General features: G+C 46.8%; 1 protein-coding gene across 3 annotated transcripts; it reads left to right on the forward strand.

Moving 5' to 3' along the window:
• Nucleotides 1-311: 311 nt before the first annotated feature.
• TMEM269 (transmembrane protein 269) lies at nt 312-23698 on the forward strand. Of its 3 annotated transcripts, none has more exons than XM_081818297.1 (4): nt 12638-15004; nt 15616-15759; nt 16389-16592; nt 19842-23698. In XM_081818297.1, the coding sequence occupies exons 1-4, from the start codon at nt 14776-14778 to the stop codon at nt 19967-19969; spliced, it is 705 nt and encodes a 234-aa protein (XP_081674423.1). In that variant the 5' UTR covers nt 12638-14775; the 3' UTR covers nt 19970-23698. The 3 variants fall into 3 exon arrangements, 2 of the variants coding, with proteins under 2 accessions (XP_081674423.1, XP_081674424.1); XM_081818298.1 differs by having other exon boundaries at nt 16392-16592; XR_014144847.1 differs by lacking the exons at nt 12638-15004; nt 19842-23698 and adding an exon at nt 312-436 and having other exon boundaries at nt 16389-17804.
• Nucleotides 23699-26988: the final 3290 nt, after the last annotated feature.

Here is a 26988-nt window from a genome sequence, read left to right on the forward strand (position 1 = left end):
GGTTCTCATCTGAAGGCTGGAGAAGGATCTGTTTCCAAGCTCACTTAAGTTGTTGGCAGAATTTCAGTTCCTCAAGGGTGTTGGACTGAGGTTGTTGATTCTGTTACTAACAGACTATTCACCAAAAACTGACTTCAGTTCCTTGCTACATTGGTCTCCCCGACATGGCAATTTGATGAAAGCCAACAAGGACGAGTCCGCTGGGAGGACGAAGTTCCGGTCTTGTGTAGTCTTCCTCACCGGAGTGACATCTCTTTTTGCTGTGTTCTGTCAGAAGCAAGTCAGAGGCAAGCCTACACTCGAAGGAGGGAATTACACAAGGGCACGAATACCAGAAGGCAGAAATCATGGAGCAGATCTTGGAATCCCTGCCACAGTGCTCAGTTGAGAGGGAGAAAAGAAGGTCCTGGGTAAAAGAGGCAGTATTACCACGCAGGTAAGCATGGTAGTGTTCAAGTCACAGATCGGGACTCGACTCTCAGCTCTGACAAAATAACCTCCCCAGCTGGCATCCCCGCTTCCTCCTGGATCCCTTCTCCAATCCATTCTGCATATAGTCATCAGCTGGAGCTTTTTATTTTATTCTTATTTTATTTTTTTAAAGATTTTATTTATTCATTTGACAGAGCACAAGCAGGGCGAGTGGCAGGCAGAGGGAGAGGGAGAAGCAGGCTCCGCCCTGAGCAGGGAGCCCCAGGCGGGACTCGATCCCAGGACCCCGGGATCACAAACTGAGCTGAAGGCAGTCGCCCAACCAACTGAGCCACCCGGCACCCCAGCTTGATCTTTTTAAAATACAAATCCCCCTCACTTGGCATTTCCTAACCACGGGAGCAACAAAAAAAAAAAAAGAAAAAAAGAACGGTTCAAAAAAAAGTTCCTGCTGTTCAATAAGGTGCGCTTCCCGCACTGCCCACCAGGTGGTGCCATTGCTCTTTGCGGCCTCAGCCAATTACGAAGCTTGGGGGAAAGTCTGTGGCAATGCGGTGATTTTGGAGGTAGCATCTCAGAGTGGGGAACTAGGACCCACTGGTTATAGACAGTAACCATTTTCCATTCACCCATCCATCTACCCATTCAACCATTTTATAAGTATTAAGTGCCTTCTAGGTTCCAGGTTCTGGAGAATAACACAGCTGAGTAAAAAGGCACCTGTGTCCAGGGAGCGGTCAGTCTAGTGGGGGAGAAACCAAGTCAACAATTACAATGTGGTATAAAAAAGGCTATGGTAGTGGTATGCATGGGGTCTGGAGCACCATGGAAGGCTACCTAACTCAGACTGGAGAATTTGGGAAGACTTCTTGGAAGATCAGACACCCACGTAGGTGTTGAAAAAGAAACAAGAGTTAGAGCTTGTTTGGAGACTCCAACTGTCCTCTATAGGAAAATTGTCTTTGGAGTTTGGAGTAGGGTTCATTTTTGGATGGAATTTATTTGTGAGTGAAGAAAGGGATATCCATTTAACAAGCTGTATTAACCAAACCAGTCCCAGCAGGCAGGAGGGCTGGAGTGAGGTATGCCCTGGCTAAAGAACTCTTACTTCTAATAGCTAGGAGGTAAGCAGATGAAGAATGGGAGGAAAAGCGATTCCAGACTAGAAGCAATATAACATCTGGGGAATTGCAGCCAATTTAAAGTGAAGAATGTGGGCCAGGGGCTATGGGAGAAGACTTAATTGAAAGATTTGGGGTGGGAGTTGGTAATATTGGCCTTGTATAAACCTCTTTTGGCATCAGAGGACAAGTGGAGGGAAGATGATCGAGTAGGAGCTTCCATCCCTAGTCTAGGCAAGCGATGATGAGGTCTGAGCTAAGGTAGCAGTGATGGAATGAGAGGTACAACCTCATCAATTGTAAGATGTACTCTTCTTCCCCCACATTTTAATATCTCTGGAACTTGGATGCTTCTAAAAGTCAGTGGCACGTCACAGTTTAAGTGGCAGCATTTTTTCCTTTCTTAGAACTATATAACATAATGGTGTGTCTTACGTGTCTTATAACGGTTGGTATCTTGGATTTGATGAAGTATGGCATTTTGAAGCTACAATAGAGTGCATCTTGTTAACTAATAAGATGGCAGGGGTTGAGTGAGAAGACAGACTCTCAGATAATGCTTGGATTTCTGGCTTGAATGCTGATACGGATGGTGGGGATCCACTCAGCAAAATATGGAAGGGGGAGACATCCCTGGTATTTCCCAGAAGGATGAGCAATCTATATTTTCTTTATTAGCCCACCATGCCAGCCCTGTCCAGGTTCACTGGGTGTGAGTAGCAGCTGAGCGCACCTCCCTTTCTCCATGCTAGCTGTCTGGAAGGAGGGTCTGCTGTGTCCTTACCTTCTCAAGTTATCTGTCAGTCCACAGGCATTGAGAGTATGGGTGGTGTAGATACAAAGATGATAAATAGTGCTTAGTGAGCGTTTATTCTGCCAAGCATATCCATTATCTGATTTAATTTTCACATAACCATCTATGAGGTATATAGTATCTCTGTTTTATTTTTTTAAAAGATTTTATTTATTTATTAGAGCGCGAGAGCGAGAGAACAAGCACAAGCCGGGGCTAAGGGTAGAAGGAGAGGGAGAAGTGGACTCCCAACAGAGCAGGGAGCCTGACATGGGGCTCGATCCCAGGACCCTGGGATCACGACCTGAGCCAGAGACAGATGCTTAACCGACTGAGCCACCCAGGCACCAACAGTATCTCTGTTTTAGAAAGCAGGAACCCAAAGATTAAGCAACAGGCCCATGGTTATATAGATCAAACAGTCCTGTTTGATTCGAGTCTAACCATAACCAGTCCTAGGGGATCCCAACATAGAGGTGTAAGGAAGTTAAAAGTGACAGAGGTAGATGTGCTTATGGGATGCTATTGGAGTCGTTCACTTGGGTGTGTAGTGATGAGCATGGAGGGGATGTATATCAAGGCCCAGAGAAGATAAGTAACTTACCTAAGGTCACAACTCCTAAGCAGTGGAGCCCGTGTTTCCGGCACTAAAGCCTGTGAAAAACCCTCATGCACAAGATAGGGTTCATCCCCATAAGGAGCCGCAGCTTGGGAGGAAGGAGCTACTAAGTGCCTGGAGTAATTATTTCTAAAGAAGCTTTTGATTCCATGGACCACCCTTTACTTGAAAGCTTTTTTCTTCATTTTGATGTGGGATATTAGCATCTCTTGCTTTTTTTCCTACTTTGCTGACTACACCTTTTCTGTCTCCTGACACCTGGCTTTTGGATTGCTCTGTGGCCTATCCCTTAGCCTTCTTCTCTTTCTCTCTGCTAGGTGATCTAATCCATCCCCAGGGTTCACATACCACTCCTATGCTGCTGGCTCACTAGCTTGCCTCCAGGCCTGATCTCTCCCCAGCTTCATGCAGGCTTGTTTATCAACAGCCTCACTTGACGTCATTACAACCCTAACGTGTCCAAACCGAAGCCTTGAATTCTGCCCCAGACGTGTTTCATCACCAGCCCTGTACTGCCATCAACACCTAGCTCCCTCTGTTTTTTGAGGCCAGAAGTCGAAGTCATCCTCGATTCTGCTTGTTCTTCCCACACCAGTCAGCAAGTCTTCTCAGCTGTCTTCAAAATATATCCCAAATCTGACAGCTTCTCACCGCCTCCACCCCGACCCCTCGGGCCAGACCACCGCTGTCTCTGGCCTGGACTAGTGCAGCGGCCTCCCAGCTCACCTCCCTGCCCCCGTTCTCACCCTGCTTCAGTCTAGCCCCACAGAGACTGGGAGCATTGTCCTTCACAAAGAGAATTCGGGTCATAACCCCGCTCCATAAAAATGACCCAAGAATTTCTCATTACACTTAGAATAGAATCCAAGCCTCTTGCCAAGGTTCTATGTGATCCACCGTTCTCTGTACTCGCCCTGTTCCCAATGACCTTGTCCGTTTAACAAATCAAGCTCATTTCTGCTTCGGAGGCTCTCCATTTGCTGTTCCTGCCTAGAACACTGCCCCCAAGATCGTTGCCTGGTTTGTGGCTTCTCATCTTTTAGGTCGCTGCTCGCATATCACTTCACTGACGACCCTGTCAGAAATCCCAACTCCTCTCACGTCCAAGTGACGGCTCACCCTGCTTTGTTTTCCATCACCCTTTTCACGAGCAGACCTTATTTGTTGCCTTTCCCCCACACTTGAGTGTAAGTTCTGCGAGGACAGAAACAGTGTCCGTCTTGTCTCCTGCTCTATTCCTGGCACCTGAACCAGTGCCTGGCGCATAATAAATGCTCTAAGAATGTATGAATGGATGGACATCTATGTCTATGTACTTATATCCTGGAAGGGATCTAAGTCAGTGGCATTAATGGAAATATCGTGTGAGCCACACGTATGACTTGAAAATTTTTAGTAGCTACCTTAAAAAATACAAACAGGTGAACTTAATAATATATTTTATCTCACCCGGTATAGCCTAAATGTTAACATTTCAGCAGATAATACTAAACAACTATTAGTGTGTTATTTTATATGTATATTTGAACTAAGTATTCAAACTCTGGTGTTCACTTTGCACCTACAGCACATCTCAGTTCAGACTAGCCACACTCCAGGTGCTTCAGGGCCATGCGTGGCTAGTGGCTACCGTATTAGCACAAGTGTAGACAGTCTAACTGTACTGTTCTCGTTCTCTACTTCCTTGTGAGATCCAGAATAGGAGGAAGCTAGAAACTTCTGACGGATGGGGACACGTGTCTTTTGTAGCTACCCCTGCTTCCTCTCCCTCTTCAGAAGGAATCCTTGGGGATGTCCAGGCTAACAGAGGCATGATCGTGTCCTTAGAATAATAATAATGATGATAATGATTGAGCTTCTACTCTGTGCTGAGCACATCGTTTAGTTCACTCAACAATCCCATCTTACAGATTAGGAAATAGGTTCAGGAAAGCAAAGTAACCCGTTCAGATTTCCACATCTGGTAGTGTAGAGCTGCAGCATGAGTCTGGTCAAGAGTTAAAGCCAGCAGTAGAATTAGTATGCCGTAGTTTTTAATCTGCCATGAATGGTCCATGTGGCATGGACAAATTAAGGTAAAGACAAAGGATAGAAGGAAGCTGACCTGACTCCTGGACTTGTTGCCTCCAACCTCGTTTTCTCTTTTAGTTTCTCAGACACCTTAGGTCTGACTTTAGTGTTGGACTGTGTTTAGGTCTCAGCTCCATCAATTATGAAAATCAACAAATCCTCCATTTCCTCTTCTGGAGAATAGGAATGCCAATACTAATGTCGAGGGCATTTGAGAACGTCCAGTAAGATGATGATGATGATGTCCGTAAAGCACCGAGCACAGTGCAGGTGGCTAGTTGCCACTCAGGGCTCGCTCCTCTTTCCCCTACTGGTTCCTAACAGAAGCAAAGTGTCACCTGACCACCCAACTCCACCCCTTCTCTTGCGTATTCTCCTGTGGGGTCCACTGTAACTCGGCATTAGGGCAGGTGGGAGGATGTGGGGCAGGTATCAGAACTTGTGTCCGGGAATCTACCCAATACTAACAAGCTTCTTTCTTTCTGTAGCACACTATTCATCCGGCTGCCACATTGAGACCCTCAGAGAGGCTCTTACCTTCTCCCTCTCATTTCTCTCCCACACCCTTGGGATGCTTTTCACAATGGCTCCTAGTCTGGCTCCTTCCTCCCATTCCCTTCTGTTGCCATCCAGCAATATGTCCCTGCTCCGGCCTGCCTCATCTCTCCTGCAGTATTACAGAGCCTTCTTCCACACTAGCTGCCAGAATCGTCTTTCTAAACCAAACTGACCATGTCACTTCTCTGCTTTAAACTATTTTCAGGACTGAGTGTAAATTACTCGCTTTGTCATTCACCCGACAAATACTGGGGTGGGATGGGGGGGACTTACCATATGCCTAAGCAGTTCTTATAGGTGCAAAGATACAGCAGTGAACCAAACAGCAAAAGCCCTGACCTGGGGGCCCTTCACAGTCTGGACCCCAGCCATCCTTTACAGCCCCATCTTCCCCAAAGCGCTTGCAGCCCACCTCCCACACGCCCTGCACTCTGGTCTCTTCACCCCCCCCCCGCCCCCAGCCTTCCCTTGCTGGCCACGATGGAGAGAGACCAGTCCCCTCCTCCCAGACCCCTCCATTCCCCAAGGCGCCCCCAGGGTGGCCTAGGCTCCTTTGTAAATTGAAGTCCCCCTTTCTGCCAACTAGAGCTCCCCCCACAGCCCCTCCCCTGCCTCTCAGGGATTGTGAGCTAAGAGCCAGGGGTGAGAGGCTTGGGACCCGTGCGGCTCCCCCAGGCCCCGGCTGGCCTGCTCCACCACACAGGAAGCGGGTTAAGAGTGCTGCCCTCACCCCACCCAGGAATGTCTGGCCCCCAGGTAGGCATCCGAGGCAGCGCATGCCCCTCCCCAGAGTGCTTCCCTCCCCAGAGTGCTGTCAGCGACCAGCCCCCCCGCCCCGCGGGGGGCGGTGGAGCGGTCCTGGAGGCCAGCCTGGCTCCCTCTCTTCCACCTCTGGGCGCGGGGCGGTGTCAGGGCGGGTGCGGAAGCCCCGCGGGGCCGGGACGCCGGCGGGGAGGGGGCGGGGCTGTCTGTGGCGGGAGTGGCCCGCGGGGCTGGGCGTGGGGGCGTCTCTAACTGCCGTGGCTGCGCCGGGTGTCCCAGCGGCGGCGGGAGCCCCCCCACCCCGCCCCAGGAGCGCATGCCCGCTCTAGTTTGCGACCAGCCCCTGTGCAGCATGACTTTTGCCACACTGCCTGCATTTCCCTACCCGGATCCGCCTCCCCTGCCAGACTCCTTGCCTCTTGAGGATGCAGCCTAGCTCTTGTTCTCTCTGCCCCCAGAACGCAGTCCCGGCGCGGAGCAGGCATCAACACATGCATTTAAAAATGAGTAAATGGAAGATCCTAAGCGTTGGGTAGATGCTGGGTGTGCTGAGGGTCTGGATTGTTGACAGTTCATCTGAGAAGGCTTCTTGGAGGACGGACTGAACAGGCTCTGGCAGGGGAGAGATGTGACTTGGTGCAGTGAGAGGATCTTGGGGAAGCACCAGAGTGACATCCTCTACTAACTTAACAATCATCAAACAACTTCTATTGTCAGGCCTCGTGCTGGGCACAGGGGACCACAGCCTGCGCTCAAGTTGCTTCCCCTGTAGTAGAGGAGGAAGACAGGATAGGCCGTGCCAATGCAGAGTGCCCGGTGTCACATGGTGAGCACACGGAGATGCAGCAGTGTAGAGGGGCACCTGGCTGGGGTTGGGGGGGTCAGGCTTCCCTGAGAGCAGAGGGAGAGCCAGCTTCATTGTAAGGGCTGGTACACCAAAGGAAGGAGATGGACTCCATCCTGGGTGCCTGGGAAGCCATGGACAGCTTGCACAAAATGGGGTAGTGACATGATCTAGTCCTGCAGGCCACTGCCCAGCAACGCCTCGCCTCGGACCCCCTCACCCCGAGAAGCCTTCTCTAAGCCCCCTGTCAGGCTGGGCCCCTCTTCTATGTTCCCCTGGCAGCCTGGTCACCTCCCCTTTTCTGTGCACAGTTAAATACCTCTGCTCTACTGAGCTCCCTGACACATGAGACCAGGTCTTAATCTTCTCCGTGTGCCAAGCACCAGGCAGTGAATCTTGCTCATGACCAAATGTTTGCTGAATGAATGGATTGCTCCTTTTTTCTCTGGATTTCTAGAGCCCTTACTCTGAGGTCCACATTCTTTCACACCCGGGACCCGTGCTGTATGCTGACAATGTCATTTAATTGGGAAAGAGGAGGCCCAATTCAAATCCTGGCTCCATCATTCACTGGGACAAGTCGCTTGACTATCTTGAAAACTCAGTTTCCTCACCTGTAAGATGAAGAGTCCGGGAATCTCCACATGCATGAGTGTTGTTTCCTTGGGTAGACTGGACATTCCATGAAGGTTTTCCCCAGCACCTAGCTTAGTCTGAGCTTAGGGAGAATACAATGCTCAGGCCTGTTGGTTGGTAGACAGCAGAGTGCAGAGTAAGGGGAAAGAACATTTAAGGTGACGTTGTAAGTCCTGATCTGCCACTTCTGGTGTGATTTTGAGCAAGGCTCTTCCCCTCTCTGCGTCTTCTTTGCCTTACCCTGCGAGTAGGGGTAGTAACCCTCATCTGGCCGACCTCACGGGGCCAATGGAAACCACAGATGTGAAAGTGCTTCCTGAATGAAAGGGATGATATAGTAGATAATTGACCGTTAATTTAAAAAATAACTGAAGTAGTGCAGATGAGGTGTGTCTGGTGATTGGTAGAAATGCCCCAGGTATGTGCTGACTACCTCTGAGGGGCAGAGATGCTGGTGTGCTGCTCTCCAGGCAGGGGTGGGCTGGGCTGGGCACAGAGGTGTTTGGTCTTGCTGGAGTCAGCCTTGAGGCCCAGGAGAGCCTGGGAGGGGGGACTCCTGGGGAGGAAGTAGGCAGCCAGCCCTTGGCTCCCCTCCCCTCTCCGATTTCTCAGCCAGCATTCTTCTTGTCTTAGGTTTGGAGGGGCCCTGACGTCTGAGAGGGTCTCAGGAGTCCTGATGGCCTTGGTGAATGAGACTGGCCTGGGGGAGGAGTGAACCCCATGAACCCTGCCCAGTTCCAAACTCCAAGCCCAGCCCCTCCCAGCCTCTGATATCTTGGTGGACGGGTTTATGGGAAAGGACCATAATTTGTCTTAACTCTGGCCCAGACCAGAGGGGCCTGGGGCTAGACACTGGCTGCAAGGAGGAAGAGGCTCAGCTTCCTCCCCTCTCAAATGAGGATTAAATGAGGAAGTGGCCATGAAAACACCTTGGAACTTGTGTATTTCATTCAGGGGCAGGATTCTTGTTTGTGGGTAGCATGCTTGCAGCAACCAGCGGGGCTTCCCTGTTCCAGAAAGCCCTGGGGCTCTTCCTCCAAAAGAGACTTCATGTCACAAGCAGTCTATTGTACGGAGTGCATGTTTGGTCTTAGAGGAAGAGCAGAGCCCGCCAGGCTGTGAAAACGGGCTGGGCCAACCCATTGCCCATAGCCCGGAGGGGCTGGGAGGCGTGAGGAGCCCCCGGGGCAGGGCTGCTACCACAGGGGGAGGCTGATGCTGCCCTGCAGGGCTGGCCAACTGAGCTCCTCCTCGGTCTCCTACCCCACAAACCTCCTCCTGCCCAGAGCTGGGCCCCCAGCCAAGGAAGCACCAGATTGAGAACCTGGCAGCGGGATTACCTTCTACTCACCTAGCACGTCACTTTGAGCCAATGTCCCAGTTCTCTGAACCTCAGTTTTCTCATTCATAAAATCATGATAGCACCATCTTCTGAGGTCGTCAGGATCAGGAGCGAGAACATAGTGGAAGGTGCTTGTGAACTATTCCGTGCTGTCCGTGTTCATTTCTTGTGTCTCAGCTCTTCCCCTGTGGGAGCTGGGCCTGCTGTTCTGGTTGGGGCCCGTCAGAACCAGGACCTTGGGGCACTCCAGCGGCAGCCCTGTCCTGAGGGAGTGAGTATGGCTTGTGGAACAAAGGAGGCTGACTCCATGGCGGTCTCTTCTGTGCTTTCTACCCCTCAGGGAGCCTCTCACCCCCTGGGCTATTCCTGGGGGGTGGGGGGTTACCCCTTCCCAGAGTTCTTTTTTATTCCTCTGGGGCTCACCTCACGGGAATAAAAAAGTATTAAAAGTAACTTTGTAATTGTTTTTTTTTTTTTTTAAGATTTTATTTATTTATTTGACAGAGAGAGACACAGCGAGAGAGGGAACACAAGCAGGGGGAGTGGGAGAGGGAGAAGCAGGCTTCCCGCCGAGCAGGGAGCCCAATGTGGGACTCGATCCCAGGACCCTGGGATCATGACCTGAGCTGAAGGCAGACGCTTAATGACTGAACCACCCAGGTGCCCCAAAGAATTTTTTTTTCTCCTTTTCTATTTTTTTTAAAGATTATTTATTTGACAGAGAGAGACACAGCGAGAGCAGGAACACAAGCAGGGGGAGCGGGAGAGGGAGAAGCAGGCTTTCCACTGTGCAGGGAGCCCAATGCGGGGCTCGATCCCAGGACCCTGAGATCATGACCTGAGCCTAAGGCAGACGCTTAACAACTGAGCCACCCAGGCGCCCCGTAACTTCGTAATTGTTTTAACAAGGGCTTACCTATGACAAAAGGCTCATCTCTCCGATGGGGGAAGGGTCCATACCCCTTGTCCCCTGCGCCATGGGGGTACCAGAAGAGTCACCACATGGGCTGGAGGGAGGCCCGCACTATGGCAAGGGGTACAGTCAATTGGTTGTGCGGCCTCACTTGCTTTGCTGTTGTGCTTCCCCAAGACGCTCATCCTCAGCACCTTTGTCTTTGCCTCCTGGTCTCCTCCATCTGCCTCCTGTCTCTCTTATTCCAGACAGTGAAACAGTGTTGGGAGGGTGCAGTCCTGGGATGAGGTCCGGCGAACAGGAACTGCCTGGTCCCTGGGAGCCTCTTTTGGGACTCTTTGACGTTGGGAACCCTTACCCCTCTCCCCTGAGCCCCAGATCATTGCACCAGTTTCTTCCTGACCAACAACCAGAGCTGTCCCCAGATGAACGAATTTTCCTGGAAGGATGTTACCAATGCCTTGTCCCTGGCCAACCTGATCCTGGGGCTCTTCTCCATCTTCTGCAGCTTCTGCAAGTAGGTCTGGGGCCCAGCAAGCTCCTAGCCAAGAGCTGGAGTCAGTGGCATGAGGGAAGGAGTGGGGAGCCTAGCGAGCCAGGCACTGAGGCACAGGATCAACCAGGGGCAGGAGAAGGTGTAGTGGGTTGGGAGTCAAGGGGCCAAGATCTTAGCCTCAGTTCTACCACCAACCTGACATGTGACTTTGGCTAGGTTATATCCCTGAGCCTTGGTTTCCCCATCTCTAAAACAAGGAGCTTGCACTGTGATCTCTATAGTTCCTTCCAGCTATGGCAGTCTAGAATGGTTTTTATGAGAAAAATGAAGAGATTCTGTTCTGGTGGCCCTCACTTAATCCTGCCTACTTAATGGTAGGCAGGCTACCATTCAAAATTTTTTATTCTTTTTTTTTTAATATTTTATTTTTTAAATTTTTTTTAAAGATTTTATTTATTTATTTGAGAGAGAGAGAATGAGAGACAGAGAGCACAAGAGGGCAGAGGGCAGAGGGAGAAGCAGACCCCTCGCTGAGCAGGGAGCCCGATGCGGGACTCGATCCTGGGACTCCAGGATCATGACCTGAGCCGAAGGCAGTCGCTTAACCAACTGAGCCACCCAGGCGCCCTTTTTTTAATATTTTATTTATTTGACAGAGAGAGACACAGCGAGAGAGGTAACACAAGCAGGGGAAGTGGGAGAGGGAGAAGCAGGCTTCCCGCTGAACAGGGAGCCCGATGTGGGGCTCGATCCCAGGACCCTGGGATCATGACCTGAGCCGAAGGCAGAAGCTTAACGACCGAGCCACCCAGGCACCCCTAAAATTTTTTATTCTTAAATTAGAACATATGATGTGGGGAATATTTACAATTAGCACTATTGTGGAAAATCTGAGATATGTATATGGGCCCCTAAAAAGCAAAGCAAATTATATTTTGTAAGCAAATTATATTTCTATAATTGAATCATATTTCGATGCCTTGGCAAATCAATTCTTTAAAGAGAAATCCTTTATAATGCAGGTATCCTCCTCCTAACTGTTTTATTCTCTATAACCATCAGCATGTGACTTCTCTGGATCAGTTTCTCATCCATAATTTAAGATAATCTTACCTGATGATGTTTGAGTTCCCTTCCAGTTTGAAAATTTTATGATTCTCTAAGTCTGGATTTGTGGAGTCTTATACAGTAGATCACACCTGCAACAGAAAATATCTTCTTAGTTCAGTCTAATCTTCTGGGAGTGTAATTTTTATGGCACAATGGTGAACCCAGTTCCCTGTAGACACATAGGTATGGATCTAAAGGAAGGTAGTGCTGAGGTGGTTTAGAGACAGCTGAAGTCTGGAGTCAGGCTCTCTGCTTCTGCTTGGCCATCCAAACACTGCAACCAGGGTGTAGACTCAGGAATGGCAGTCTGGGGCAGCCTTGCCTGAGACTGCGGTGGCTGCTTTCAGAGCAGTCTGGGAGCATGTGTTGGACTGCAATGCAGAATCCTCAAATGTAGGGTCTGCAAGAGATCTTAGAAATCATTTAGAGCATCAGAATATGTGAGATGAAAATGGATAGAACCGCAAGGAGAACTTGATAAATCCACTATCATAGTTGGATATTTCAACACCCCTCTATCAGAAATTGACAGATCCGATTGGCAGAAAATCAGGAAGGAGATAGTTGAACTGAACTGCACCATCAATCAACTGGATCTAATTGACGTTTATAGAATATTTTATCCAGTAACAGCAGAATACACATTCTTCTCTTTGCTCATTCAGGCTATAAGACTGAATTTAAATTTAAAAGAATAGAAATCATATGAAGTATGCCCTTAGACCACATGGAATTAAAGTAGAAATCAGTAACAGAAAGATAACTAGAAAATCCCCAAATATGTGGAGGTTAAACAACACAATTCTTTTTTTTTTTTTTTTTTTTAAAGATTTTATTTATTTATTTGAGACAGAGAGAATGAGAGAGAGAGAGCACATGAGAGGGGGGAGGGTCAGAGGGAAAAGCAGGCTCCCTGCAGAGCAGAGAGCCCGATGCGGGACTCGATCCAGGGACTCCAGGATCATGACCTGAGCCGAAGGCAGTCGCTTAACCAACTGAGCCACCCAGGCGCCCTAAACAACACAATTCTAAATAATACATGAATTAAAGAAGAAAAGTATTTTGAACCAAAAGAAAATGAAAGTACAACTTATCAAAATTTGTGAGATGCGGTAAAAGCAGTAGTTAGAGGGAAATGTATAGCATTGAATGCATATACTGGAAAAGAAAACTGCTCTGTGAAAGACAACGTCAGGAGAATTAGAAGACAAGCTGTAAGCTGGGAAAAAGTATTTGCAAAAGGTACATCTGATAAGGTACTATAAAATAGACAAAGCATAAAAACTCATCAGTAAGAAAACAAACAATTAAAAAATGGGCCAAGGACCTTAACGGACACTCACCAAAGAAGATCTACAGATGGCAAATAAGCATGTGAAGAGATGCTCCACACCATATGTTATCAGGGAGATGCAAATTAAAATAACAATGAGATACCACTACACACTGATCAGCCAAACCAGTTGTCCAGAATACTGATAACACCAAATGCTGGCGAGGGTGCGGAGCAACAGTGGGAATACAACATGGTGCAGCCACTTTGGAAGACAATTTGGCTGTTCATTACAAAACTAAACATACTCTTACCATATGATCCAGCAATCACACTGTTTGCTATTTATCCAAATGAGTTAAAAGCTATGTCCACACAAAAACCTGCAATTGGATGTTTATGATGTTTTATTTATAATTGCCAAAGCTTGCAAGCAACCAAGATATCTTCTAGTAAGTGAACAGATGAATAAACTGTGGTATTTCCAAACAGTGTTACTTAGTGCTAAAAAAAAAAAAAAGAGCTATCAAGCCATGAGAAGACATGGAGGAATCTTTAGCGCATATTACTAAGTGAAAGAAGCCAATCTGAAAATGCTACATACTGTATGATTACAGTAATATGATATGAGACGCTGGAAAGGCAAAACTCTGAAGACAATAAAAAGACCAGTGGTTGACAGGGGCGGGTGGGGGGAAATGAATAGGTAGAGCATAGAGGATTTTTAGGACAGTGGAAATGCTCTGCATGATACTATAATGATGGATACATGTCATCACACATTTGTTCAAAACTATAGAATATACAACACCAAGAGTGAACCCTAAGGTAATCTACGGACTTCGGGTGACTATGATGTGTCAGTGGAGTTTCATCCTTTGTATGTACGAAGAATCTAAATGTACTGTTCTGGTGAGTGATGTTGCCAATGTGGGAGGCTATGCATATGTGGGGGCAGGGGGTATATGGGAAATTTCTGTAACTTCCTTTCAATTTTGTTGTAAACCTAAAATCTCTCCAAAAAAAAAAAGTCTTAGAAAAACTGAAAAGAAGGGAGATATAAAATCAATAATGTAAGATTTCTACCTTAGCAAACTAGGAGGGGAAATGCAAATTAAATCCAAAGTAAGCAGAAGAGAAGAAATAATAAAAATGAGAGCAGCCATCAATGAAATTGAAAATAAAAAATCAGTAGAGAAAACCAATGAAACCAAAAGCTGATTCTTCGGAAAGACCAATTAAACTGACAAGCCTCTAGTCGGGCTAACCAAGAAAAGTAAAAAAAAGAAGAGAAGACACAAAATACCAATATCAGAAATGAAAGAGGAGCCATCACTACTGATCCCATGGACATTAAAAGTATAAGAAAGGAATATTATGAACAACTCTATAAATCTGATAGCCTAAATGAAATGGACCAATTCTGTAAGTCATAAGTTACCAAAACTTGCACTAGGAGAAATAGATCATCTAGATAGGCCTATATCTATTAAGTCATTTGGCACAAACCCCTCATTTTACAGATGGAGGAAGAGAGGCCTAGAGATGCAGGGAGGGATTTCTCTGAGAATCCACAGTGAGATGGTTGCAAAGGCTGGGCTAAAACAGAGGACCCCTGTGCCCTCAGATATGCCTGGGACTTAGCGCTGGAAGGGACATTACTGATTATCTACGGCACTCCAGGCACCCCTTTAAGACTGTGGGTTGAGAGTATGGCAGGGGTGTGTGTGTGTGTGTGTGTGTGTGTGTGTGTGTGTGTGTGGTGTATAAAGCAGTGTATTTCAGAAAGAACATGAGTGTGGGGACATGCAGGGCAGGGGTGTGTGCCAGTGTGCAAGTGTAGGAAGTGTGTTGGTGTACTGGGGGTATGTGGAGTGGTTGGCCGGTGGAGGCCATGAAGGAGCCGTCCTATTTGGGCCCGCTGCCATACACTTTAGGAGAAGCCACTGTGCCTCCTGGATGCTTCTGATCAGCTTCCTGTTAGACATGGCAGTTGGGGCAATAACCAGACACCTCAGCCTCTGCTCCAAGTCAGGTGAGTCCAGGCCTCAGACCCCTGATCCCTGACCCCAGGAGCCCCCATCTCAGATCCCCCCTCCCCCCTCTAACATCCAACAGGCCTCCATCGGTCACCACTCCTGTTCACAACCCTCCAAGGATGGCAGAAGCAGCCCTAGAGCCGTCCGGGAGCCCCACGGTCTAGAGCTAGCCCTCCGCTGGCTCACTTGTTAGCTTCAGCCATCCTTGCCCTGGCCTCCCCATTGGGGCCAATCCAGGGATCGGGAGTGGGGTGGTGGCTGAGGTGGTGGTGGCCGAGCCGCTTGTTCAAAATACAAGGAACTGTTTTCGTGTAAGATTGTGCTTGAAAAAAGGGTTCCCTAGCTTGTCAATTTGCATCCAGTCGTAGTCCCAGTCCTGGAAGCTAAAGGGTGGGAAAGTAAGACCCGAGAGGGGAAGACTTGTCTAAGGCCGCAGGGTCAGCATGAGGCAGAGCCAGGAGGAGCCCCTGTCTTTGATCCGCCGGGGGAGCAGCTGTGGCTCGCTGGGACCTCAGACCCTGCTTGGCACCACTGCAGCTCCCCCACCAGAGTGGACTAAGGTGCGAGACAAATGAGTGTAAGTTCTAACCTTGGCCTTCCGGAGCAGGAGTGGAGCTGAACGACTTTGCGATCTTCACCACCTTCGGCCTGGCCTCAGCCCTGCTCCTTGGCGTGGATGGGCCTCTGAGTGGGTTCCTGGCTGTCATCTATGTGTTAGCTGCTACTTTCCGCCTGTGTTTCTATTCAACTGGTGAGTGATCCCCAGCTTTGTAGCTGAGCGTCGGGAGCCAGGGAGCGGGAGCCGGTGGGAGCCAGAAGCCAGTGGGGGCAGTGACTGACTCTCCCCCTCCTTTGTGGAGTCCCTCTTCCTTCTCCTGCATCCCAGGCCCACTGAAGGCTGCAGGCTGCACCAGCAGAGCCCTGGTTGGGGGCAGGGTCCCGAGGTTCTCTGAGCAGCTGTGCCTTTTCTTATTGTGTGACCTTTAGAGGGTGCACAGAGACTCACAGAATCTAGAACCAGAGGTCATCCTCCAGTTTTCCACAACAGATGGAGAAACGGAGCTCTGTTGAGGGCAGTTGCCTTGCCCAAGTTCCCAATGCAAGGGAGGGCAGATGCAGACCAGACGACCTCAGGAGACCCTTCTACAGAGCCGTCCTCGGGGCCGGGGTCCCTGCCTGGTCCTGGCAGCCTGCTTCCCCATGGGGATCTGGTGCCAAGTCCTCTCTGTGAATGACTAAATGCTTTACAGCCTGCCACTGCCCTGCAAGGAGGGGGATTTGGAACGTGGGAAAGGGAAGACCCAACGAGAGGGGCTTGCTTTGGGTGAGATAGCGTTAGAGCCGTGGGAAGCAGCTAATGCCTGGCTCTTCTTTCTCCAGCAGACGCTCAGCTCACGTACAGGGGTCTACCCTGCCGCTATGCTTCCTGTGTTTTAGCCTCCACCTCCCTTCTGACCAAAGGCAACACATTCATTCTCTCCTGCATGGCCTCACTTATGATTCTATTCATGATGGACCAGAGCTACTACCCACACGATGAAATCCTGGAGTCTGAGAACTGGAAAAAATTGGTTTATCTGGGAGGTGAGTGAAAATGGCTGCTCGCAAATGTCACCAGTGATTGTTTATTATCCCTGCTGCTCACTGCCACCCTGTACCTCGCCCCAGCTTCCCCGAGCTGCCTTACCCTGCTTTATCTTTCTGCATGGGGTTTATCATCATCTGGCATGCCTTTACTTGTTCATTGTCTCCACACACTAAACCTGCCCCCGGCTAGAGAACTCTCTGTTAGGCACGCAATAATCCCTGGACCCAGGATTGTGCCAACCACGGGGTAGCTGCTCAGTGAGTGTTTGTTGAATGTTGTCAAGTTCAATCGGGGACACCTGCCGTACGCCAGGTGCTGAGAACCAAATCGGTAAACCAGACAAACACTTCCCACCTCGGGCTTTACAGTCTGATAGGGGAGACAGACACCAACCAAATGATGACAGACATAACTAGAAATGCATCGTTGTGATGTGTTGTGGAAGCACAGGGTGCTCTGAGAAGGTGTTGGAGGGGGACCTAGTTAGACAGAAATGGCCTGAAGGGGGGAAAGGCTGCTTCACCTGGCTGAAGGTGGTCAAAAGGTACAAACTTCCAGTTATACGTAAGTCCTGGGGACATAAGGGACAGCATGGTGACCACAGTTAACAATACCATATCGTATATTTGAAAGTAGCTAGGAGAGGAGAGCTTAAAAGTTCTTATCACAAGAAAAGAAAACATGTAACTCTGGGTGGTGGCAGATGCTCACTAGACTTTCTGTGCTGATGGTGTCACACACAAATATCGAATCCTTATGTTGTACACCTTGGACTAATACAATGTCATATGTCCATGATATCTCTATGGAAATGGAAAAGAAAAAAAAGCAACCTGCAAGATGACTGGCTAGGTAGGTGAGAGGGGTAGTTCAGAAGAGAAAATGGTATTTTGTGACAGCTCTAAGCTAGAAGGTGCTGGAATCATTTGTGCAGCCGTGTGGCTGGAACTTGCTGAGAGACGCTAGGGACAGAAGCCGAGGCTGCCAGATGGGCAGCTTTGGGGAACTGATCCTAACAGCAAATGGGAAGCCTCTGAAGGGATTTCTGAGCAGCAGTTTTAAGTGGCTACTTTGACTCGGTGGCGGGAGACTGACCAAAGGAGGAAAACAGCCCCGCCAGCCCGTATTAACTGCATGAACTTGGGCTAATAACCTCATTGTTTTGAGCTCAGTTTTCTTCATCTACAAAATGAAGACATTAATCCCTACCTCAGGATTCTTGAGATTAAATGAGATAATGTATACCAATCCTCTGGCACAGATATGTCCTGTAAATGGAAACTTCTAGACCCCTTCTTCTCTCTACCTGCACTCCTATCTCATAGCAACAGTGTTTCCCATGATGTTCTTTGCTCCTGTAGATACCACTGATCCCCTCACCTCAAAATACACCATACGCTTGGCCTCAGCCTTCCTTGGATTGTCTTGGCTCTGAGTAAAGGAGGAAATTGCACCTCACAGATTTTGACACTATTTAATACCAGAGCCCTACTGGATAGATTTCAAAATGGCCACTGTTAATATTCCTCTTACCTGGAGTGCAGATAGTCACCTTTTTACTTATTTATTTATTAAATGTTTTTTGAGAGAGAGAGCACGCGGGAGAGGACCAGAGGGAGAGGGAGAGAGGTCTTATCCAGGCTCCACGCCCAGTGTGGAACCCAGTGCAGGGCTTGATCTCACCACCCTGAGATCATGACCTGAGCCAAAATCAACAGTTGCACCCTTAACTGACTGAGCCACCCAGATGCCCCCATTTTATTTTTTTTTAAGATTTTATTTTTAAGTCATCTCTACATCCACTGTGGGACTCGAACTCACAACCCCGAGATCAAGAGTTGCATGCTCCACCCACTGAGCCATCCGGGCGCCCCAATCCCCTTTTTAGACTGAGGTTCCATCTCCTCCACAGAGCTTCTGAGAAGCTGGCCTGTGGCTACTGAGACCTTATGTCACATATTTTCCAGGACAAGTAAAATATTGTCTCCTTGCCTTAACAGATCAATGACCATTCTTAGATATTGAGTATCCCAAAGTTCCGATCCGTTTCTGTAACTGCCTCTTGCCCTTAGAAGTGGTCTTCTGCCAGATCAAATGTTCTGATTTCTCTTGAGGAATGCATAGTGGTTATCCCCATGGACCTGCTGTTGCCCCGTACTCTCCCACCCTCTTTTTGAGCTCTCTGAGGCTAAGTGTCTACTTTTTTTACAAAAGCAGACATGGGTTTGAATCAAGACCTCGTGCAGGTTACATCCCCTCTGTCTCCTCATCTGAAAAACAGACTTGATTCTGAATCACAGCATTATTCTGAAATGTAAATGGAACAATCTTTGTAACATACCTAGCAGAATGTCTAATGCAAAGAAGATATCCCACAAGTGTTGGTGCCCTTTTGCCTTTCAGTGGTGAATCTGAGATTCAAATGTGTTGGGGGTCCCCCAAGACCACCCCCAGGTTCATTGATTCTCTAGGGACTCACGGGGTGCCTATAGTTAGACTCATGGCTAAGATTTGTCACAGCAAGAGGACACAAGGCAAGAGCAGCAAAGGGAAGGTGAAAGGGGAAAAATCTGGGCCCCTCTGGGGCCACCCAGCATGAAATTGTGACAACACTCGTGAAGTCTTATCTAGCTGGAAGCTCTGTAGAGACCCAGTGCCCAAGGTTTTCATGGGGGCTGGCCACATCAGCACCCTCGGCCTAGCAGTACCAAAATTCTAGATTTTCACAGAAGGAAATCAATCTCAGCACCATCTAAGCACAGTGAGCCACTCTTGCCCATGAGGGAAAGTTCTATCCTGGTATAGGGAACTGGTTACTAGCCATGTTCCCAGATTCCAGACAGGAATAACCGGTAAGCAGAAGCAGGCCTTTCAAGGGAGAGCTGCCTCAGGTCTGCTGTGTTCTTCTGCATACGGGTAACATTGTGTTGGCCACTGTCACGTGTTAAACTTGACACAATCATATATAACAAGGGGCCTGGGCAACTCAAATGTATTCTCGGCTAAGACTGGGTTTCTGATCTGAATCCGACAAAATGGAACCTGAGCTTGCGTTCGATTATAATCATCTAGTTACAAACAGACAATACCTCCTTAAGGGCAGGGCTCATGTCTCATTGATTTTTGTCTCTTCGGCACCACGAGTACAAACCGAAGGATGGGAGGATGGGGATGGGAGAGAAGAGGATGGAAAATACACGAAGGAGGGCTTCATAAAAACGGAGTGTTCGCCTTTTTTCTTCCAGGTGCCATCATGCTGCTCTTGTCTCCGTTCTCTCTGACTGCGTTTTACTGCCTGTTGTGGTCGCTGTCCTACATCTTCTTTCCAGATGCTCTGTGGGGCAAAGCAGTGCGTCTCAGGCTACAGTGCTGAGAAAACTAAACAGCTTTACCCACGGCCACTGGCCTCTGGGGTTCGTGCCTGCACGTCGGGCCAAGCCTTGCTTTATCCTCACTAAATCTTTCCTTGTCCGCACGTCTCCTGTGTGCCAGAGAACGTGTGGCCTTGAACCAGAGCAACCCACCGCAGGCCCAGCGGCCTTCACGTCTTCCTCTTTGCTCAGGGTTCGGGATCCCTTGGGGACAACAGCTGTTTATATCCTATAGAACAGAATGTTTTCCAAGCTCCAGTTGGGCCTGGCTGAGTTCTAGCCCTGTTACCAGCTGGGGGCGCTTGTGCACTCAGGTCAGTCCCTTGGAAAGGAGTGAAAGCCTGTAGAACTGGTCTAGTCTCCAGCTTGGCCGGTCTGGTGGTTAAGGCTCCAGTGGCAGGTGGGGCTTACTGAAGCGTTTCTTCAACTTGCAGGCTCTGCTTGGTAGAGCTCATCACAGGACAATCACATGGCCCAGTGTAAATGCACGTAGGATTTTGGAACTTGAAATTCTGTACTTGAACAGTCCAAGCTTCTGCCTTTTGCTTCAGTGAAGAGATTAGACACCCTGGCAGCTTGAGGGCATTCCCTGGCTTCCATCGGGTTTTCTCCTAAACGATAAAATACTAAACTCTAGATGTTCAAATGCCACTGCGTATTCTAAAATCCAAATTGAGTAAAAATAAAGAGTATTGTATGGACCCTCCCAGCTGCCCCTCCCAAAGAATTGAGGCCGGCTGAAGGCAGCGACACCCAGCACTGCCTCTGGACCACCTTCCATCTCTAGGCAGTGTACCGAAGGACTGGTGGCTACTTCGGCCCCTTCCTCAACTATGGAGCCGGAGCCCTTTTACCTAATTTCTTGAAGTTTGCAGAACAGTGTATTTGGTAGATATGCACTAAGTCTACAATTGGATTTTGAAAAATAACAGTCCAGTGAATCACATGGCTACAACCTGGCTTTAAAGGAACGGATAGCGTCCTCCTGGTCCCTGCTGCTCTCTGTCCATGTCTCTGTTATATCATTTATGTTTTTCGTGGGTGGATGAATATGTCTGTGTCCCACCAGATTTTAGGCTCCTTCAGTTTACATTTTTTTAAATGTCTGCTGCTTACCACAGCACCTGGTACTCAAAAATGTTTGCTTTGTAGATGAATTGATTTCCCTGTGCATTCTAGCGGGTTATATACAAGATTACTATAATGTAATAAGAATCTTACAAATGTATACCTACATACACATGCAAATATGTGCTGTCCTTTGGTACTATACCCTCATTTCAGAGATGCTACACTTCATCAAAATATTTAGGAAATGCAGCTCGAGAACTGTGTTCACATAAGCTCTTAGAGGCCAGCACTTAGCGCAGTGCCTAGATACAGTAGGTGCTCAAAAAATACTGTATCCTGAACAACCAGATCTAGTCTAGGAACCCACTACTGAAGATTTAGCCAACGATGTCCTCTTTTGAGCCACATGAGTTATCAGATTTGGCATCAAATGATTCTGGCTACTTCTAAAACTTGAAACTACATTCAAAGAGGAAGATGCACTTCCGAAAGAGGACTTCCACGCTACTTTTGAGCCACAGCAGCAGAGTTAAAAGAAATATGTAGACCCCTTAAGAGGACTGCTTTGAAAAGGAAAATACCCATTTGGATATGTAAATTGTGCTTTGTAACAATAATAATTCATACTTCATTGCCTCAAACGAAAGTTTGGGTTAGTGATGCATGAGTTATAGGTCAGCTGAGAGCCTCTAGATTTAACAGAGGGATATGTGCTTCCTTCCCAATACATGGAAGTAAGGCTGCCCTTCCACACTCGTTCCAGGAACTCAGGATGCCAGTTCTAACGATGCAGGCCTTTACTTCCTCAGTTAGGAATAAAACTTAAAAAATAGAACAGCTAAAATAGGACATGTTAAAATAAAATAAAATAAAATAATATTCTAATGTAGAATAGCTCTCAGGAACAAGTTGCAAGTCTGAGACTAAAAATATACTTCTCAGATGAGTTCATGAAGTCAGAGGGCTTAGTTCTTGATTCAAGGCAGTTCTGCTACTTCTCAACTTAATGGAGTATAGATTTCCCTTCTGGTCCCCTCTTAGTTAACCTGTGCCCAGTGAACAGGGTCAAGTGACTGAGAATTCTGACTTTTTTTTTTTTTAGCTCTGTGAACTTGAGTGAAAGGTTTAATCTCTCTAAACCCACTTCCTTAACTGTAAAATGGGTTATTTACTTCCTCTCTGGGTTGCTTTGTGAATTAAATATGATGACACATAAAATAACTAGAATAGGGAATGACTGTAAAAGGTATTAAATAAAAGATCTCTCCTCTTCCTCTAAACTTCCTCCCTTCCCATTATATACCTTGCCATTTAAAATAATAGTAATAATAATAGTTATCATTTATTTAGTCTATTCTATGTATAGGAATTGTTTCTTGCACTTTACTCTTTCACTTAATCCCTCATACAACCCAGTGACATAGGCGAATACAGGCTTAAGGTCGACAGTTCTCGAAGTGTGGTCTACGGACCCCTGGAGTTCCTGAGACCTTTTCAGGGTTAAAACTATTTTTTAAATAATCCTAAAACAAGGGGGCACCTGAGTGGCTCAGTCAGTTAAGCATCCGACTTTGATTTCAGCTCGGGTCATGATCTCAGGGTCCTGGGATTGGGCCACTTCAGGCTCCATGCTCAGCAGGGACTCTGCTTGAGGATTCTCTCTCTCCTTCTCCCTCTGCCCCTCCTCCTGCTCATGCGTGCACGCTCTCTCTCTCTTTCATTTAAAAAAAACTTAAAAAAAAAATTCTAAAACAGGGACTGAAAATCACTGCTGACATTTTGCTAATGGTGCAAAGCAATGGTGAGTAAAGCTCCTGGCACTGTGTGAATCTAGGCAGTGGCACCAAATGGTCCCTGTAGTCAAATGTACTTTTCACTGTCATTTGCTTACAGTAAACAAAACAAAGCAAAAAAATGTTTCACTTATGACTGTCCTTGATAAAGCAGTAAAAATTATCCATTTTATTAGGCCTTGCTTGACCCTTGAGTCTTTTCAATATTCTGTGCAACAGTGGAAAGCATGTATGAAGAACTTCTGCATACTGAAGTTATGACGGTTGTCTCAAGGAAAAGTACTGTTTTGAGTTTGAGCTGAATTAGCTGCTTTTCTTATGAAATACCAAAGGATAACTGACAAACTAGGGTTGTTCAGACTTGGTTTTCTTGAAATATGAACCGAGACTGTCACTCATGAAAAAAGTTTTTGTTACCAAAAATAAAATTTGAGCCTCCCAGTGAATTTTGGAAAACTTACATCTACTACCATGAGCTTGACAGCTTTGCAATACTCAAAGACTTTTCTGATGAGACCGGGGGGGATATTAATGAAAATTTATTTTTAACAATGTATAATAAAATGTGTAAACATTCGGAAGATCTGCATAATTCAGTGAAGCAGTATTTTCTAAATGATCAGCACATGATGTTACAAGATCATGCATAGATAAATGATCCATTCAAAGGGCAAGAGTCAAAGACCAGTGGATTTTAATGTAACAGAGCACAAAAAGTTCATTAATATGGCATCAGATTTCAAGTTGCAACTAACCTTTGAGAAACTACTATGTGCTGGGGTGCCTGGGTGGCTCAGTCAGTTAAGCATCTGCCTTCAGCTCAGGTCATGATCCTGGCATCCTGGGATTGAGCCCCACATAGGGCTCCCTGCTGAGCAGGGAGTCTGCTTCTCCCTCTCCCTCTCCCTATCACTCCCCCAGCTTGTGCTCTCTCTGTGTCAAATAAATAAATAAAATCTTAAAAAAAAAAAAGAAAGGGGGCACCTGGGTGGCTCAGTTGGTTAAGCGACTGCCTTCGGCTCAGGTCATGATCCTGGAGTCCCGGGATCGAGTCCCGCATCGGGCTCCCTGCTCAGCAGGGAGTCTGCTTCTCCCTCTGACCCTCCCCCCTCTCATGTGCTCTCTCTCTCAAATAAATAAATAAAATCTTTAAAAATAAAATAAAATCTTAAAAAAAAAAAAGAAAGGGGGCACCTGGGTGGCTCAGTCAGTTAAGCGTCTGCCTTCGGCTCAGGTCATGATCCCAGGGTCCTGGGATCGAGCCCCACATCAGGCTTCCTGCTCAGCGGGGAGCCTGCTTCTCCCTCTGCCTCTGCCTGCCGCTCCCCCTGCTTAGGTGCTCTCTCTCTGTCAAATAAATAAATAAAATCTTAAAAAAAAAAAAGAAAAGAAAGAAAGAAACTACTACCTGCTAAATTTTGGTATAGTAGCGAAGAAGAACATCTAAAATGAACATTAAGATACCCCCATCTTTTTCAACCACATATCAACGTGAGGCTGGATTTTCTTCATATAGTTTAACTAAAATAAAATGAGAATACAGAATGCAGAAGTATAAGAAACCAGCTACTTTCCTTTAAGCTGGATGTTAGATTTGCAAGAATGTAAAACAATGCTACTCTTCTCAATGATTCTTATTTTTTTTTTAAGATTTATTTATTTGGGGGGGTGCCTGGGTGGCTCAGTCGTTAAGCGTCTGCCTTCGGCTCAGGTCATGGTCCCAGAGTCCTGGGATCGAGCCCCGCATCGGGCTCCCTGCTCCGCGGGAAGTCTGCTTCTCCCTCTCCCATTCCCCCTGCTTGTATTCCCTCTCTCGCTGTGTCTCTCTCTGTCAAATAAATAAATTAAAAAAATCTTTAAAAAAAAATTTATTTATTTGGGGGGGGCAGAGGGAGAGGGAGAGAGAGAATCTTAAGCAGGTTCCATACTCAGTGCAGAACCCTATGTGGGGCTTGATTTCAGGACCCCGAGATCATGACCTGAGCTGAAATCAAGATTCGGATGCTTATCCAACTAAGCCACCAGGCATCCCAGATTCTTTATTTTGAAAAATTATTTTTTTAAACTTTCCAAGATAGCAGAGGAGTAGGAGACCTTAGTTTTGTCTAGTCCCAGGAATTCAGCTAGATAGCTATCAAACACCTGTAAACTCAACAAGTGATCTAAGAAAAGAATTGCTGCAATTCTACAAATAGAAAAGCAATCACTTTCTGCAAGAATGACAAGACAGAAAAACTCACCTCAAAAAAGAGAATAAGAAGCAGTACTGACTGCCAGGGACCTAATCAGTATGGATATAAATAAGGTGTCAGAACTAGAGTTCAGAATAACGATTATAAAGATACTAGCTGGGCTTGAAAAAAGCATAGAAGACACTAGAGAACGCTTTTCTGGAGAAATAAAAGAACTAAAATCTAATCAAGTCGGAATCAAAAAGGCTATTAATGAGATGCAATACAAAATGGAGGCTCTAACTGCTAGGATAAATGAGGCAGAAGAGAGAATTAGTGACATAGAAGACCAAATGATGGAGAATAAAGAAGCTGAGAAAAAGAGATATAAACAGCTATTGGATCATGAGGGGAGAATTCGAGAGATAAGTGATACCATAAAGCGAAACAATATTAGAATAATTGGGATCCCAGAAGAAGAGAAAAGAGAGAGGGGGGCAGAAGGTATACTGGAGCAAATTATATCTGAGATCTTCCCTAATCTGGGGAAGGAAACAGGCATTCAAGTCCAGGAGGCACAGAGAACCCCCCCCAAAATCAACAAAAATAGGTCAACATCTTGACATATAATACTGAAGCTTGCAAATCTCAGAGACAAAGAGAAAATCCTGAAAGCAGCTCGGGACAAGAGGTCCGTAACCTACAAGGGTAGAAACATTAGACTGGCAGATATATCCAGAGACCTGGCAGGCCGGAAAGGATAGGCATGATATATTCAGGGTGCTAAATGAAAAAAAAAAAATGTAGCCAAGAATACTTTATCCAGCAAGGCTGTCACTAAAAATAGAAGGAGAGATAAAAACCTTCCAGGACAAACAGAAATTAAAAGAATCTGTGACCACTAAACCAGTCCTGCAAGATATGTTAAAGCGGATCCTTTAAGCGAAGAGAGAGCCCAAGTGTAACACAGACCAGAAAGGAACAGAGACAATATACAGAAACAGTGATTTACAGGTAATACAGTGGCACTAAATTCATATCTTTCAATAGTTTCTCTGAATGTAAATGGGCTAAGTGCCCCAATCAAAAGACATAGGATAAAAAAGCAAGACCATCGATACACTGTCTACAAGAGACTCATTTTAGACCCAAAGACACCTCAGATTGAAAGTGAGGGCGTGGGAGGCGCCTGGGTGGCTCAGTCGTTAAGCGTCTGCCTTCGGCTCAGGTCATGGTCCCAGGGTCCTGGGATCGAGCCCTGCATCAGTCTCCCTGCTCCACGGGAAGCCTGCTTCTCCTTCTCCCACTCCCCCTGCTTGTGTTCCCTCTCTTGCTGTGTCTCTCTCTGTCAAATAAATAAATAAAATCTTAAAAAAAAAAAGGAAAGTGAGGGGTGGAAAACCATTTATCATGCTAATGGACATCAAAAGAAAGTTGGGGTAGCAATCCTTATATCAGCCAAATTAGATTTTAAACCAAAGACTAAATAAGAGATGAGGAAGGACCCTATATCATAATTAAAGGGTCTATCCAACAGGAAGATAAGAAGATCTAACAATTGTAAATATTTATGCCCCTAATGTGAGAGCAGCCAATTATATAAACCAAGTATTAATAAAAAGAAACACATTGATAATAATACAATAATAGTAGGGGACTTTAACACCCCACTCACTGCAATGGACAGATCATCTAAGCAGAAGATCAACAAGGAAACAAGGGCTTTGAATGACACACTGGACCAGATGGACTTCACAGATATATTCAGAGCATTCCATCCTAAAGCAACAGAACACACATTCTTCTTGAGTGCACACGGAACATTCTCCAGAATAGATCACATACTGGGTCACAAATCAGGTCTCAACTGGTACCAAAAGATTGGGATCATTCCCTGCATATTTTCAGACCACAATGCTTTGAAACTTGAACTCAATCACAAGAGAAATGTTGGAAAGAACTCAAATACATGGAGGCTAAAGAGCA

The sequence above is a fragment of the Leptonychotes weddellii genome, chromosome 4 (assembly GCF_054177405.1).
Source record: "Leptonychotes weddellii isolate Sample4059 chromosome 4, ASM5417740v2, whole genome shotgun sequence".
Classification (NCBI taxonomy): Eukaryota; Metazoa; Chordata; class Mammalia; order Carnivora; family Phocidae; genus Leptonychotes; species Leptonychotes weddellii.